Here is a 12,251-nt window from a genome sequence, read left to right on the forward strand (position 1 = left end):
AAGCAGCAGCTGCTGCTGCCAGAGCAGAGAGTGTGGGACCTGACCCCTGCCAGGTGGCAATCAGAGCACAGCCCATTGGGGGGGGGGTGGGCAGAGAAGGAAGGGGGATGCAGGCTGCCTGCTGCAGCCTTGGGGCTCCCTCCCCTGCTGTCCTCCTCCTTGGGGCTCCATGGCCCAGCAGGCAGGACCTGGAGCAAGAGAAAGTGCCATGCTGCCATGGCCACCAACCTGAGGCACCCCCTACCTGCCCGGCAGCAGTAGGGACACAATTCACAATCCAACCTGTGCTGGGTCCTGCCTGCTGGGCTGCAGAGGCGACTCCTGCCTGGAGTTGATCCAGCCCTGTTGTAACCCCTGCTGTGGGGCGCAAAAAAATCTCACAACCCCAACCGCTGATGCTGTGACACCATTTGGGGTTGCAACCCACCGTTTGGGAACTGCTGCTCTACCATTTGTATGAAACTTAAAAGTTTCATGCTAGAAAGCACTAAAATTTCCATAAAACTAGTTGAGAAAAGTATTAGACCTTAAAATAAAATAAAAAACAAAACAAAACAAACAAACTGGAATTACCTTTCAGTTTTCTACATTGAATACTGAATCTAATTCCTGATGTGCAGAATGAGAAGTTGCTGGAAGCCAGGTAGAAGCCAAGAACAAGGGTTCCTTTGAATATTTTAAATAGTGGCAGTTCTAACAGATGGTTGCTAAGTTTTACACAGTCCATTCAGAGGACCAGTCTTGTCTTTGCTGCTGAAATATACACTGAATGCTCTCTTAAGAGCCAAGTTAGCAAGTTGTATGAAGATGAAAGTGGAAATGTGACCACTATTTTATGATCCATAAATACTATTAGCTCAATATAAAAACTACTAGAACAAGATAGGGGACACTCTTTTAATAAATTTTGGAATTAAAAAGTCACTTAATAAAATTGTTTATAGCTGTATCACATCAAAAAGTTTTTACATGCAGGTCATTTATTTCTCTATTTTTTTCATAGAAAATGAAAAGCTGTGTTAAAACCCACAAAATCTGTCTGTTATAGCCAGTTTGGGTATGTTTAAGGGGCTGCATGAAGTATACTTAAATCAAAAAACTTTAAGTATCAAAGAAATGAGTCAAAATCTTCTTCAACTAATAACAATTAAAATATATATATATTTATAATTCCAGGGCCTCGAAAGAAATCATGATAGTTTAAGAACAAAGTTTTGAGTCATTATGAAAAAGCCCAATGTCAGCATCTGCTATAAGATGCAACAGTGAAACTGGCATTAAAACCCAACATAAATGAGTTCCCTTACGAAATCTACATTAATGTTCTCCTGCAAAACTCAGAATGAAAGGCAGTTTATTTTCCTTCCAATTCCTATCTATACTAGCTTGTTTAAATCCTAGAAATACTACGCATGTGCCTAGTCAGCTTGAGTTCTACATCTGTAAACTTGGCACATAATTATGAAGCAGAAAATAGCATCATGTGTGCCACCTTACATTTTTCCACAGCACTTCAAGGCCATACTGAGCAGAACTAGAGGGTTTTTTTTGTTTAAAAACAAAACCAAAACCCTAATATGTAGCCATTAACCTCCCAAGTGCCACAGTAGCTGCAATGGACTTTGAAAAGAATACATTATCCCACGGATATCAAAGATTCTCCAACATCTTATTATCAAAAATAATAAATGCAATGCAGTTTAGTTAGAATGCCAGTTTCTTCACAAAACTGATATTTCAGATACAAATAGCAAGATAGTCTTAAATGAAAATTCAACTGCTTTGTCACCTCCCTCTTATTTACTTTATATGAAGAAAAAAGGCATTGTTACAATGGCTCAAAACTTCTTTTAGTTACATGTACAGTCAGTCAACAGGCTCAGTTCAATTTCTAGCTAGCGAAGGTCTTTCCCATATCTTCCTTCCCTTTATATTTCCTCTTGCCATGTGTGAAGGGTATATACCTGTACTTTATCATATGCTGCAAGGAAGAAAACACAAAACAAAACCATTGGTTTTAGAAGGTAAAAACTAAACTGCATGATAAAGTTGATTCTATAAAGACACCATAAAACCCAATTCAAGTCCAAGTTCTTTGCTACAGACAGTGCTTCTGTCATTTAAAGTAAGTAAAATACCTACTATTCATTTAACTTTGGTAGTATTACATTTTTAAGAAGTACAAATGGATTTGATCAGTTTTACTGCAATATATTAGTATATAGTGCTAAATACTTTAAAATGGGGTTGTTTGAGAGTTTCAATAACTAAGGTTTGGTTTTCTTAAAGCATATGTAATTTGATTTTCATGATAGTTTACACTGATGAAAATAAAGCAGACTAAAATCACTTGTAACCCCCCTGGGTGCATCTATATAAGACGCTTACTGCAGTTGCCTAATTAGCTCCATGATAGAGCATCTCAATCTACATGTGCAGAGCTATTAATTTCAGTGTAGGTTAGTACTGCTCAATACAAGTACTAAACTATAGCAGAGTTATTTACTCCACTGCAACATGTGCGAATGCTGACCAGGGCTGGCTGGGGCACAAGGATGACACAGGGCAGGGGACTGCCTGCTGGCCACCCCACACTAAGACCCATGTATCCTAGCCAGCCCCTCTGCAGGACGTTGAGTCAAGTTGGAGCAGTCCTGGGCTGGCAGGCTGAGCCTCCAGAGTCCCTTGCCAGCCATGGCTGCTCTGCCCTGGCTCAAAATACAGTGGTCCCGGGTGCACACAAAGATACTGCACCTGGAGGCAATACATTCCAGCACAATCTGCACCAGAGTTTATTTAGCCAACCTAATTTCATGTATAGATGTGCCCCTTGACCTTCATTTACAATCTTGATTCAATGTGTCGCATTCAAAATTTTGTAGTACATTTGTACATAAATTTGCTTTTCTTTTTATAAGGAAAAAGAATAGTAGAAATAATTTATCAAAACTATTTAAAATTACTTGGCTCTGTTCTTTTTATTAAATATAAAGCTTTTGACTGCTACTCTGATCAAGGTAAGATCCAAAAACCCAATCTGTTAATATATCCATGTATGCAGAGAGGTCACATATGCAGCTCAAATTCTTTCATAAAAATGGAGCTATTACATAAAAAGATTATGCTGATAAAAACTACAGCCTTGGAAGAATGAACATAAAGTTACAATTTTGAAACTTAAGGGTCTACAGTAATTTGATTTTCATGACTGTTGAAGAGACTTCCATTACCACCAGAAGATACAAGTATATCAATAAGTGGCTGAACTTAGGCATGCACATTACAATCAACACTACCAAGGTTTTCTAAGATACATGTCTAAACTACTCATCTGGCAGAATGACTCTTTTAAGACAATGGTATTGTCTTCCAAGAGTTTCAGCGCAAATTACCTTGATTTGTCTCTTCATAGTGATACAGAACAGCATAATGAAGTACATCACAAGGATTGGCCAAAATACTGGAACGTTGAAAGCTTCAAAGAATGTACAAGTCATTGCAACCAGGATACCTTTAGTAGCAGAGTGCCTTTAAAATAAAAAAAAAACAATTAATGCCTTTCACAATAGCAGGTTCTAATTAGATATAGTTGCTTAAATGCTTTAAACACAGCAGTGGCTTATGGATTTACTAACCAGAACTTAAACTCTGGCAGCCTCCTAATGAAGGGACGAAATTCCTCATTTTGTTTTGTGGGTAATGAAGGACCATCATCTGGAAAGTGCAACACAGATCTTTTAAGTCATTTCTTAATTCTCAGACTCAGTTTCTTTTCTTTCCTACTGCTAGTCTTAAGCACTGACTCAAGTTCCCCTTAGAAAAGTTAAAAAACAAACAAAAAAATCCCAACACCCCTACCATTTTCCCCTAATAGGAAACTAGTTATGTCTCCCTTCTTTGTGTCAGACCAAATAACCTGTTTATTTTGTGAGCTAAGCTACATAAGAGGCCAGCTCTTCAGAAATGTCCTACTTTGAGAAATAAGAGAAGATTTAATATCTAAAAACAGATCTCTCTCTCAAAGTCAAGATACAAAGGCAAACTAAAGCCAGACTCTGCATTTGCCTGAAAATTTCAGTGGGTTTATTATAGCTGCCACCATTGATTAACTGTCAGAGATATCCAACAGTTAGAGTGGGAATCTATTATTTCTTTATAATCTTAGCAGAATACAACATAATTGGTTTCAAGCCATAGGCCACGCTGATTGTTTGCAAAAGCTTTCACTGTCATGCAATTAAGATTCTGATTCTCAGTCAGCCTTGCAGTTTACCTGATATACTGGCTTTGTAACTTTAGCAAAGTGACATTTTTGCCTGTACCTGCAAGGGCAAAACAATTATTTCTAGGGGTGTGCAAAACAGGCCCTATTCGATTCGGATTTGGCCCGAATCAGGGACAGCGATTCGATTCGCTGGTTTGGATCATTGTCCCCGATTCAGTTCAGCCGAATCTGAAGATTCAATGCCGATTCAGAGAATCGGCGATTCGGCCATAGACGCAGCTTTAAACGTTTTTTCTACATACCTTGAGGTACCAGGCAGAGCTTGTGAATGCTGCGATGCTGGGGCAGATGGAGCATCCCACCGGAGTGCAGGGAGGTCCCCCGCGTGCTCAGTGGCAAACCTGGAAGTAGACTGGAAATACTTCTGGTCCACTTCTGAGTCCACCGGGGAGCACACAGGGGGGCAACCCCGCGTGTCCCCCCCAGCTCAGCAATTGGCCGCGGGGTGGCCCCAGGTACTCCCCCCAGGCCCAGGAGGCACCAGTCACCGAGCTGGGGGAGGGCCCCCAGTGCATTCTCCAATGGACCCAGAAGGGGACCAAAAGTGCTTCTGGTCCACTTCTGCATCTGCTGCCAAATGCGCTGGGGAGCTCCCCACACTTCTGTGGGACACTGCATGCGCCCCAGCACCAAAGCACTCACGAACAGCCTGCCACCTAGAGGTACATAGAAAAAACATTTAAAGCTGTGTCTACGTCCGAATCTCCAAATAGATTCGGAGGGTTCTGATTTGATTTGGAGAGATTAAAGGGTCTCCCGATTTGATTCAGAGATTTAGCCACTGAATCTCTGCCAAATCGAATCAAGGACTGAAGCTTTGCACAGTCCTAATTATTTCTAGAGAGTTAGCCTAACTTGATTACCCTGCAATGTCAACAGATATTGAGACACTGTTCAACACCTTTAAGATTGCCTGAAGAGTTAAGCTGTAACTATGCCACCAGCTCAAACCATTCTGTTTTACTCACTTCATAGTTTGTAGGGTCAGAAGGGACCTGAGCAGATCATCAAGTCTGACCCCCTGCCATGGCAGGAAGGAGTACTGGGGTCAAACAACCCCAGCAAGGTGTTCATCTAGCCTCCTGTTAAAGACCCCCAGGGTAGGAGCCAGCACCACTTCGCTTGGAAGTTGGTTCCAGATCCTAGCCGCCCTGACAGTGAAGTAGCACCTCCTGATGTCTAGTCTGAATCTACCCTCTGCCAGCTTGTGACCGTTATTTCTAGTCACTCCTGGTAGTGCTCAGGGGAACAGGGACTCCACCCAATGCCTGCTGGTCGCCTCCGACTAGTTTGTAACAGGCCACTAGATCCCCCCTCAGCCTTCTCTTGTGGAGGCTGAACAGGTTCAGGTCACATAGCCTCTTCTCGTAGGGCCTGCCCTGATGACCCCTGATCATGCGAGTGGCCCTCCTCTGGACCCTCTCCATGTCATCCACATCACTCCTGAAGTGCGGCGCCCGGAACCGGACGCAGTACTCCAACCGCGGCCTGACCAGCGTCGCATAGAGGGGGAGGATCACCTCCTTGGACCTGCTCAAAACGCATCTGTGGATTCATGACAAGGTATCCACAGATTGTGCTGATGAATGTGAACATTCAGTTGAGTTAAGCTAATGCAACTAAAAATTCTTCTATGCATGCAAATTAAGTCCGTCTTTATTTCTGCATTTTTGGGAGGATGATATCAAAGATCTAATTTACTATTTATAAAACACTTTTAGATCCCTAAATGGAAACTACTACAAAAACAGAGCTTTTTGCACTGCTGTTTTTAAAATTATCCTCATGACACTATTACTAGATATGGTTTTCACTTCTTTAAAAATGTTAAAATGTCAAGCGATTTGGAAATTCAGTTCAAAATTATGGCATGGAGTCATATGCACTATACCTGAGTCTTCCATTAGAGAAGGGTCTACCTTTGGGGACAAAAAAGCTATGAAGAGATTTAGGTGGTAGATTCCCAAGGCATATGTCACGATATACCAACCCTTGGAAAGAGAGAAAAATAAATCAGGCTGAAAATATCAAGACAGCTTAACATATTTATTTGGTCAAGAACAAAACAAGTTTTTTAAAGCATCTCAGTTACTTCCCTAAAAGAACCGTTTCCTTTTTAGGTGAAAAAATTCTGGACAAAATTCTAGAACACACTCATTTTTTTGAGCTGTCACCACAGGGCAATCAAAGGGAAAGAAAGTCATTATCCATCTACGATGAAAGGAAAGTACTCACGGACAATTCACATAGATTCAAGTGCTCCATCATATATACTGCTGTTACTTAATTTCACAGCCTGCTGCAATTTCTTTTAACTTTATCATCAAGTTTAAAGGTTTTAATCCTGGAAAAGTTCAACACTCAAATAGGGACACTACTAAAGTAATGAAAGCCATAGTAGACCTTGAACATCACAGACAGAATTGCACTCGTTTAGAACAGCTTCAAGGAATATTAGTACTCCTGTTCTTAACTGAATTTTGAATGGACGTGAAAAAGATAATTGATTAGTAAGGATGAAGTCTGTTGCATGCTTATAGTGATAAGAGTGCCAATCCAGAAATTCTTTGCAAGTTTCCTGGTAAAAGAGAATTGTTGGAACCTAAACAAGTTAAGCAGCTTTAAATTGGAAGATAAAACACCAATTAGAGAAGTTTTCTAAAATGTATTGTGCTATTTCATTGGAATGCTTCAATGGACCTCTCCTCACCACCACCCATCACGTAACAGCTAGCTTTAATCACAGCCACATTTCAACCTGAAGGCTCTAACAAGGACAAAGCAACTCAAACATTTTTCCTAACTACTGAAGAAAACAATTATGTATTTACATGGTATACAAAACATAAAATCCTACGGATTTTGAAAAAAATGACAATCTACAAAAAGAAAAAAGCAATTGACTACTATTTCTTTTTCAAACTGCAAAAGGTAGCTGCATTAGGAATGCCTATTCTATCAAACTTGTTTCACAGTTTTCTTATTTAGTTCCATATCTTCTTATAGATTTAAACTTTTGAAACACTCTTGTTTGGCACACGATTTACTTTTTCATATGTGCTTCAGTGAAATGGATTATTCATTCTAATAACTTGCATTTGAAGAATTACAAACAGCCTATTTGTTATATTAAACTTAATAGAGTTATGTTAAAAAAGCTAGCAACAGGTTCAGCTTATTTACCTGTAGTATATAAACTCTAATCATGTAGATAAAGCTTAACCCCAAAGTTACAATCCATCGCACTGCTGTGTAGGGAGTAGATTTGTCTAACCAGGATTGGTAGATCTAGACAGAAATTAACACAACATTGTTTATTACAGAATACTGTTATATACTGTAAGTATAGATGCACAAGATATTTTGGGATGAAAGATCACTTAAATATTAATAATATTTTCCAAGTCTAGTTTACTTTGCACTATATATGCTGTTTACATTTTTCTATTTTAATCAGACACACCTTATTAGTAGGTTCTCTTTTCATTTCTAGGTTACTCATATTCTGGTTTTTAAATACTAAACACACTCACTGAAAACACTTAAGACTGAAAACATCATGAAAGTTTTACATCATAACTAGATAAATGTTAGTTTCATAAACACAGTGGGTATATGTCTACCCATCATCCCATGGCAATATAGCGATGTGCTACATCACTGTACAGTGCAGTATGGAGACATAGCAACCATGCAGGTCTACATGCGATTGCCAGCTATGCTGCCATAATGGCGATGTAGCAGGGAAATCTAAGTGTGCATTGCCCACTCGTTACAGTAATTGCCCATACTGCACCATGCTTTAGTACTTCCAAAAGAAAGTACTAAAGCACAGGCCAGTAGCAACATCGCAGTACAGTGACGTATAGCCCTATTTCTACTAATTTATATTTAAAGCTTCTTTTGATAAAAACTAGCACAATGAGGGTGTTCAAGTTGAAAAAAATTCAGTAATGTGCTGTTACATATACATAAATATTAATATAACTAGCCAATTGCCTCCTTAAATTGAAACAAAAGGTCATAAGCTAAAGAAAAATGGCACTGAGTCCTATTATCAATAAATTGCTACAAGACCCTTTAAAACTAACCTGTCCAAGCCTTGTGAAAAATCTATAGACCACTGAAGGTTTGCCATGAACCGACTCACCAATGCTGTCCCCTTCTGACATTGTTGCTGTGGAAACAAAACATTTATACAAATGACATTAAAATAAAATTTAATTTACTGAAGCTTACGTATAGCTCATGCCATTTTGATAGTGTTTGAAATAAGATAGCAGGTAACAGGAAATACCATGTTAAAAAAATAGATAAAAGTCCTCTGTCTCCAGGGATAATTACTAAGCAAAAGAAAGAGGAAGAATAAGATCCAAAACACACAAGAAAGAAAAAAAAAAAAAAAAATCACAGATAGGAATGGGGGCAAGAGTCCTTGGCTACTCTTCCTTTGATATGCTAGGAGCATCTCTATGTACCGAGATGACATACTAGAGCGCTACATTCCTACCACGTTTAGACTGAAACTCAAATGGCAAAACCAAAAGGAATCTATTTAAGGCTCCCAAATAGCATTTAACTATATATTCAGTAGGACTATCAAACGATTAAAAAATTTGATCACGATTAGAAAAAAATTAGTCGCAATTTTAATCTCACAGCTAAAAACTCAAAATTATACAAAATTATGCATATATTTTGTATGGTTCGGGGTAGGTGTGAGGTATGTGTGGGGTGGCGAAATTTGTGAAGGTGTGGGCAGCTGTGGGGGTGTGTGGGGTTTGGAGTCTGGGGAGGGGAGATCCCCACAGGGGGGTCTGGAGCCTGGGGAGGAGGTACCCCCCACACCCTGGCAGGATGTGGGGTACTGTGGGTCAGGAATGAGAGGCGGGGGGCTGTGGTTTCAGAATGAGGGGCAGGGCAGGGCACAGACATATCATTGCCCCTCCTCCCCAATCATATTAGGTATCCTCTTTTTTGAAACTGGAAATATGGTAACACTACAGGAATGCAGCCTGGCAGTGTCTACAGGGACAAGTCTGTAGGGAGGGAAGGGACAACAGATGGAGGCCCCCCTGGTGAGGGAGGGAGTGGGGCAGGGGAAAATGGGACCCTGGGGCAAGGGCGGGTCATGGGACAGAGCTGCAGGCGGCTCATCCAGGGGCGTGGAGAGGCAGTTCCTCACCATTGCACACAAGCCCAGGGGAGGCATGAGGGATGTGTGCCCCCTGGATTTGTGTGTGGGGAGGATGCAGGCTGCCCGTTGTGAGCTGGGTCTCTGTGCCCTGCTGCCTTTGCCCCAGAAGCTATGTGCTGGCCGCGTGTCCCCTGCCTGCCCGGCGGCGGGAGGCACAACATGGCATCATGTGGTGACAGCGGAGAGGACGGCTCCAAAACCACGTGCACAATTAATACATCAAAAAAATAAATACATTAATTGGTTCTTGCATTAAATCGTGCACATTAACACAGATTAATTGACAGCCCTAATATTTAGACAACTTGGCTGCTGGGCTCATTCCAGAGCTTGCATCATTAGCATCTACAAGTTACTTATATGTTGTCTGAAGCATCTGATACAATCAACTGTTTCAGTAGCAACAGGAACACCTTAGCAATAGTGGAAAAATGCTCAGCTTCTTTCTCTCTATGCAAAGTCAGGCTTAGAGCGGGAGAGTACCTAGAACGCAGTTAAAAATATACTGGTAATAAATTCAATTCCTTTTAAACAAACCTCTGCTATTGATTTCAAAGATTTTTTTTAATTAAGAAAACTTAAGGTTTGTAGTTCACCTTAAGATACAAAACAAACAAAATAAAATGGAATCTATGCACCACAAATTGTGCCACATCACCAAAGGCAATACCTGACATTACTTCCTGGATTCTCATCTGGGGGCGGGACTATATTATTTTATGTGATAAATGCAAGCAATGTCAGCCCTTAATGTTAATGCAACATTAAGAAAAGTGCTCTAAAAGCCCCATATAAAAAACAACACAGATTTGTAAAGCATTAGAAAAGTGAAACAGAAAACATCAAAAAGACTGAACTATGTATTAGATGCTGCATTATGACGACAAATACACACACAAAAAAATCAATCCTAAATAGAAGAGACATGCATAGAATTTTAAAGTTCCATATTTCCATGAAGCTGGTAAGTCTGCAAGCTATGCACCATCCCTAGCGACATGGGAAGAAAGGGGGAAGAGTTCCCATTACACTACCAGAGGAAATGGCAGAATTGATATTGGGACTCTACAGCTTCAGCCCCACCTTAACCAAGGTATCCCAAAGACGCCCAGAATGTCAGCTACTACAGAAGTGCACTTTGACACCAAGTGGCCAAAATGAGAAACACTATTCTGTCCCAGTAGTCCCACAGGGCAGGGGAGAAAAAGTCTACGGGTAACTGAAAGTCCTACTATGCTTCTGTTCATAAAGAACTTCCTCTTTCTATTACTATTATTTCTACTTTGGGATGTCCAAATCTTATTTTAAACCAGTAACAAAATGGCTACAAATAGCAAAGTGTTTCACCATAAGTCAACATTTTCCTGTCTATAAAATACAATCTATAAATAGTTCTGAACACATATTAACATAGCTGTTTTTCAGTAGCATAACTTAAAAATCTAAATAAGTATATGATCATGTTTTATCCCATTATGAAATTTGGCAATGCATTTAAATAGCATCAATTACGAGTACGAACATAATCCTTGATAACAACCTGTAATTCAAGTGGATGCACTTTGCAACTCAAAAGCACCATTTCTAAAGAACATGTCATTAGAATACAATCACTCAAGAAGGGCATCTTTTGATACTTGCTTTAAAGAGAGTTAAAGATCACAAATCTCAACCTGAACCTGTTTGTGAATTGGAAAAGAGATTTTTGACAGCTGGGTTTTTTTCATAATAAAAGTGTAAACTTTATCCATTTGTTATAATGGTGTCTGATCAAACCTGAGACTTTAAGTCAATAGTCAAGGAAGCAGATTTAAATTGCGTGTTAGTCTAATAATATCAAAAGCCAATGTTTGGAAGTTTACCAAGAGTGCTACTAAAGTGATATTTGGTTTTATACAATGTATTTTCCACTTTAAAGATACACTTTGCTTAAAAACACATTACTTAGGGCAAACTATACTTTCTACTTCAACAGACAAATGCTGGCCATGCCTGGACTCTAGGAAATCAGGGTCTCTGGGTGGGAGTGGGTGTCCGTGCATATGTCCATCCAGGTGAGGATACAATTAAAGAGGGGATTTATTCCACGTGCATTTGGAACAAGCAAGATGATCAAGAAATTCAGAACGCGGGGGGGCAGAATTTGAAGACAAAAGACAACAAAACCAACAGATGCAAAGTAAGACAGGGCTGCAGTCATTCACGAACCGGTCCCCTCCCAACGAACAGTGGTCCAAGCGATCAGGCCGTGGAGCCGCTACAGCCAACAGGCCAGTCCTGCAGATCCCCTGCAATCTTTAAGGGCTTCATCCCCACGGTGGTTCTTGCTCCCCCCAGAGTGGCCTTTCTTTTCCAAGGACTGTTGCTCCCACCCCTGCACTAGCTGCCTGTCAGCTGCCCACGGCCCCGCACCTCCCCGGCCAGGGGAACCGCAGCGCCTGCCGGAGACCAGGTGCAGGCCAGCGCTGGGAACGCAAACACACGAGCTCCCGGGGGCGAAGGCGCGTCGGGGATGGGACGAGTAAGGAAAGGGCCGCTCAGCCCGGCGGTGACCTGGGCAGCGTGGGACGGCAGTGGGGGTGAGAACAAGGGAAGAGGAAGCCACATTTCCGCGGGCCAGGGGCGGACAGGCCCCACCGGTCCCCCGCCCGGGCACTGCCCCCTGCCCAGCCCAGTCCAGTCACGTCACGCACCAGCACCGACGGGCCCAGGCCGAGCCCCACGCGAGCTCCCGGGGGGGTGGGGCGGGAGACAACAGGCCCCGGCCCC

The 12,251-nt window shown here is 41.3% G+C and overlaps 1 protein-coding gene across 2 annotated transcripts in view; it reads right to left on the reverse strand.

Moving 5' to 3' along the window:
- Window positions 1–883: 883 nt before the first annotated feature.
- The window catches only part of RER1 (retention in endoplasmic reticulum sorting receptor 1), an 18,758-nt gene continuing 7,390 nt past the window's right edge, over window positions 884–12,251 (reverse strand). Inside the window, exons 1-7 of one of the 2 annotated variants that reach the window (XM_019511677.1) lie at window positions 12,176–12,245; window positions 8,377–8,462; window positions 7,469–7,573; window positions 6,177–6,276; window positions 3,636–3,714; window positions 3,393–3,528; window positions 884–1,981 (exon numbers count right to left, since the gene is read on the reverse strand). In XM_019511677.1, coding sequence (XP_019367222.1) covers window positions 1,892–1,981; window positions 3,393–3,528; window positions 3,636–3,714; window positions 6,177–6,276; window positions 7,469–7,573; window positions 8,377–8,457 — 591 coding nt within the window. In that variant the 5' untranslated portion in view covers window positions 8,458–8,462; window positions 12,176–12,245 and the 3' untranslated portion in view covers window positions 884–1,891. Of the gene's footprint in view, window positions 1,982–3,392; window positions 3,529–3,635; window positions 3,715–6,176; window positions 6,277–7,468; window positions 7,574–8,376; window positions 8,468–12,175; window positions 12,246–12,251 lie in introns of those variants that run through there. The other variant, XM_019511678.1, reaches the window with a different exon arrangement.

This window comes from Gavialis gangeticus, unplaced genomic scaffold (genome assembly GCF_001723915.1).
Source record: "Gavialis gangeticus isolate Ggan-Ray unplaced genomic scaffold, GavGan_comp1, whole genome shotgun sequence".
NCBI classification, from domain to species: Eukaryota; Metazoa; Chordata; order Crocodylia; family Gavialidae; genus Gavialis; species Gavialis gangeticus.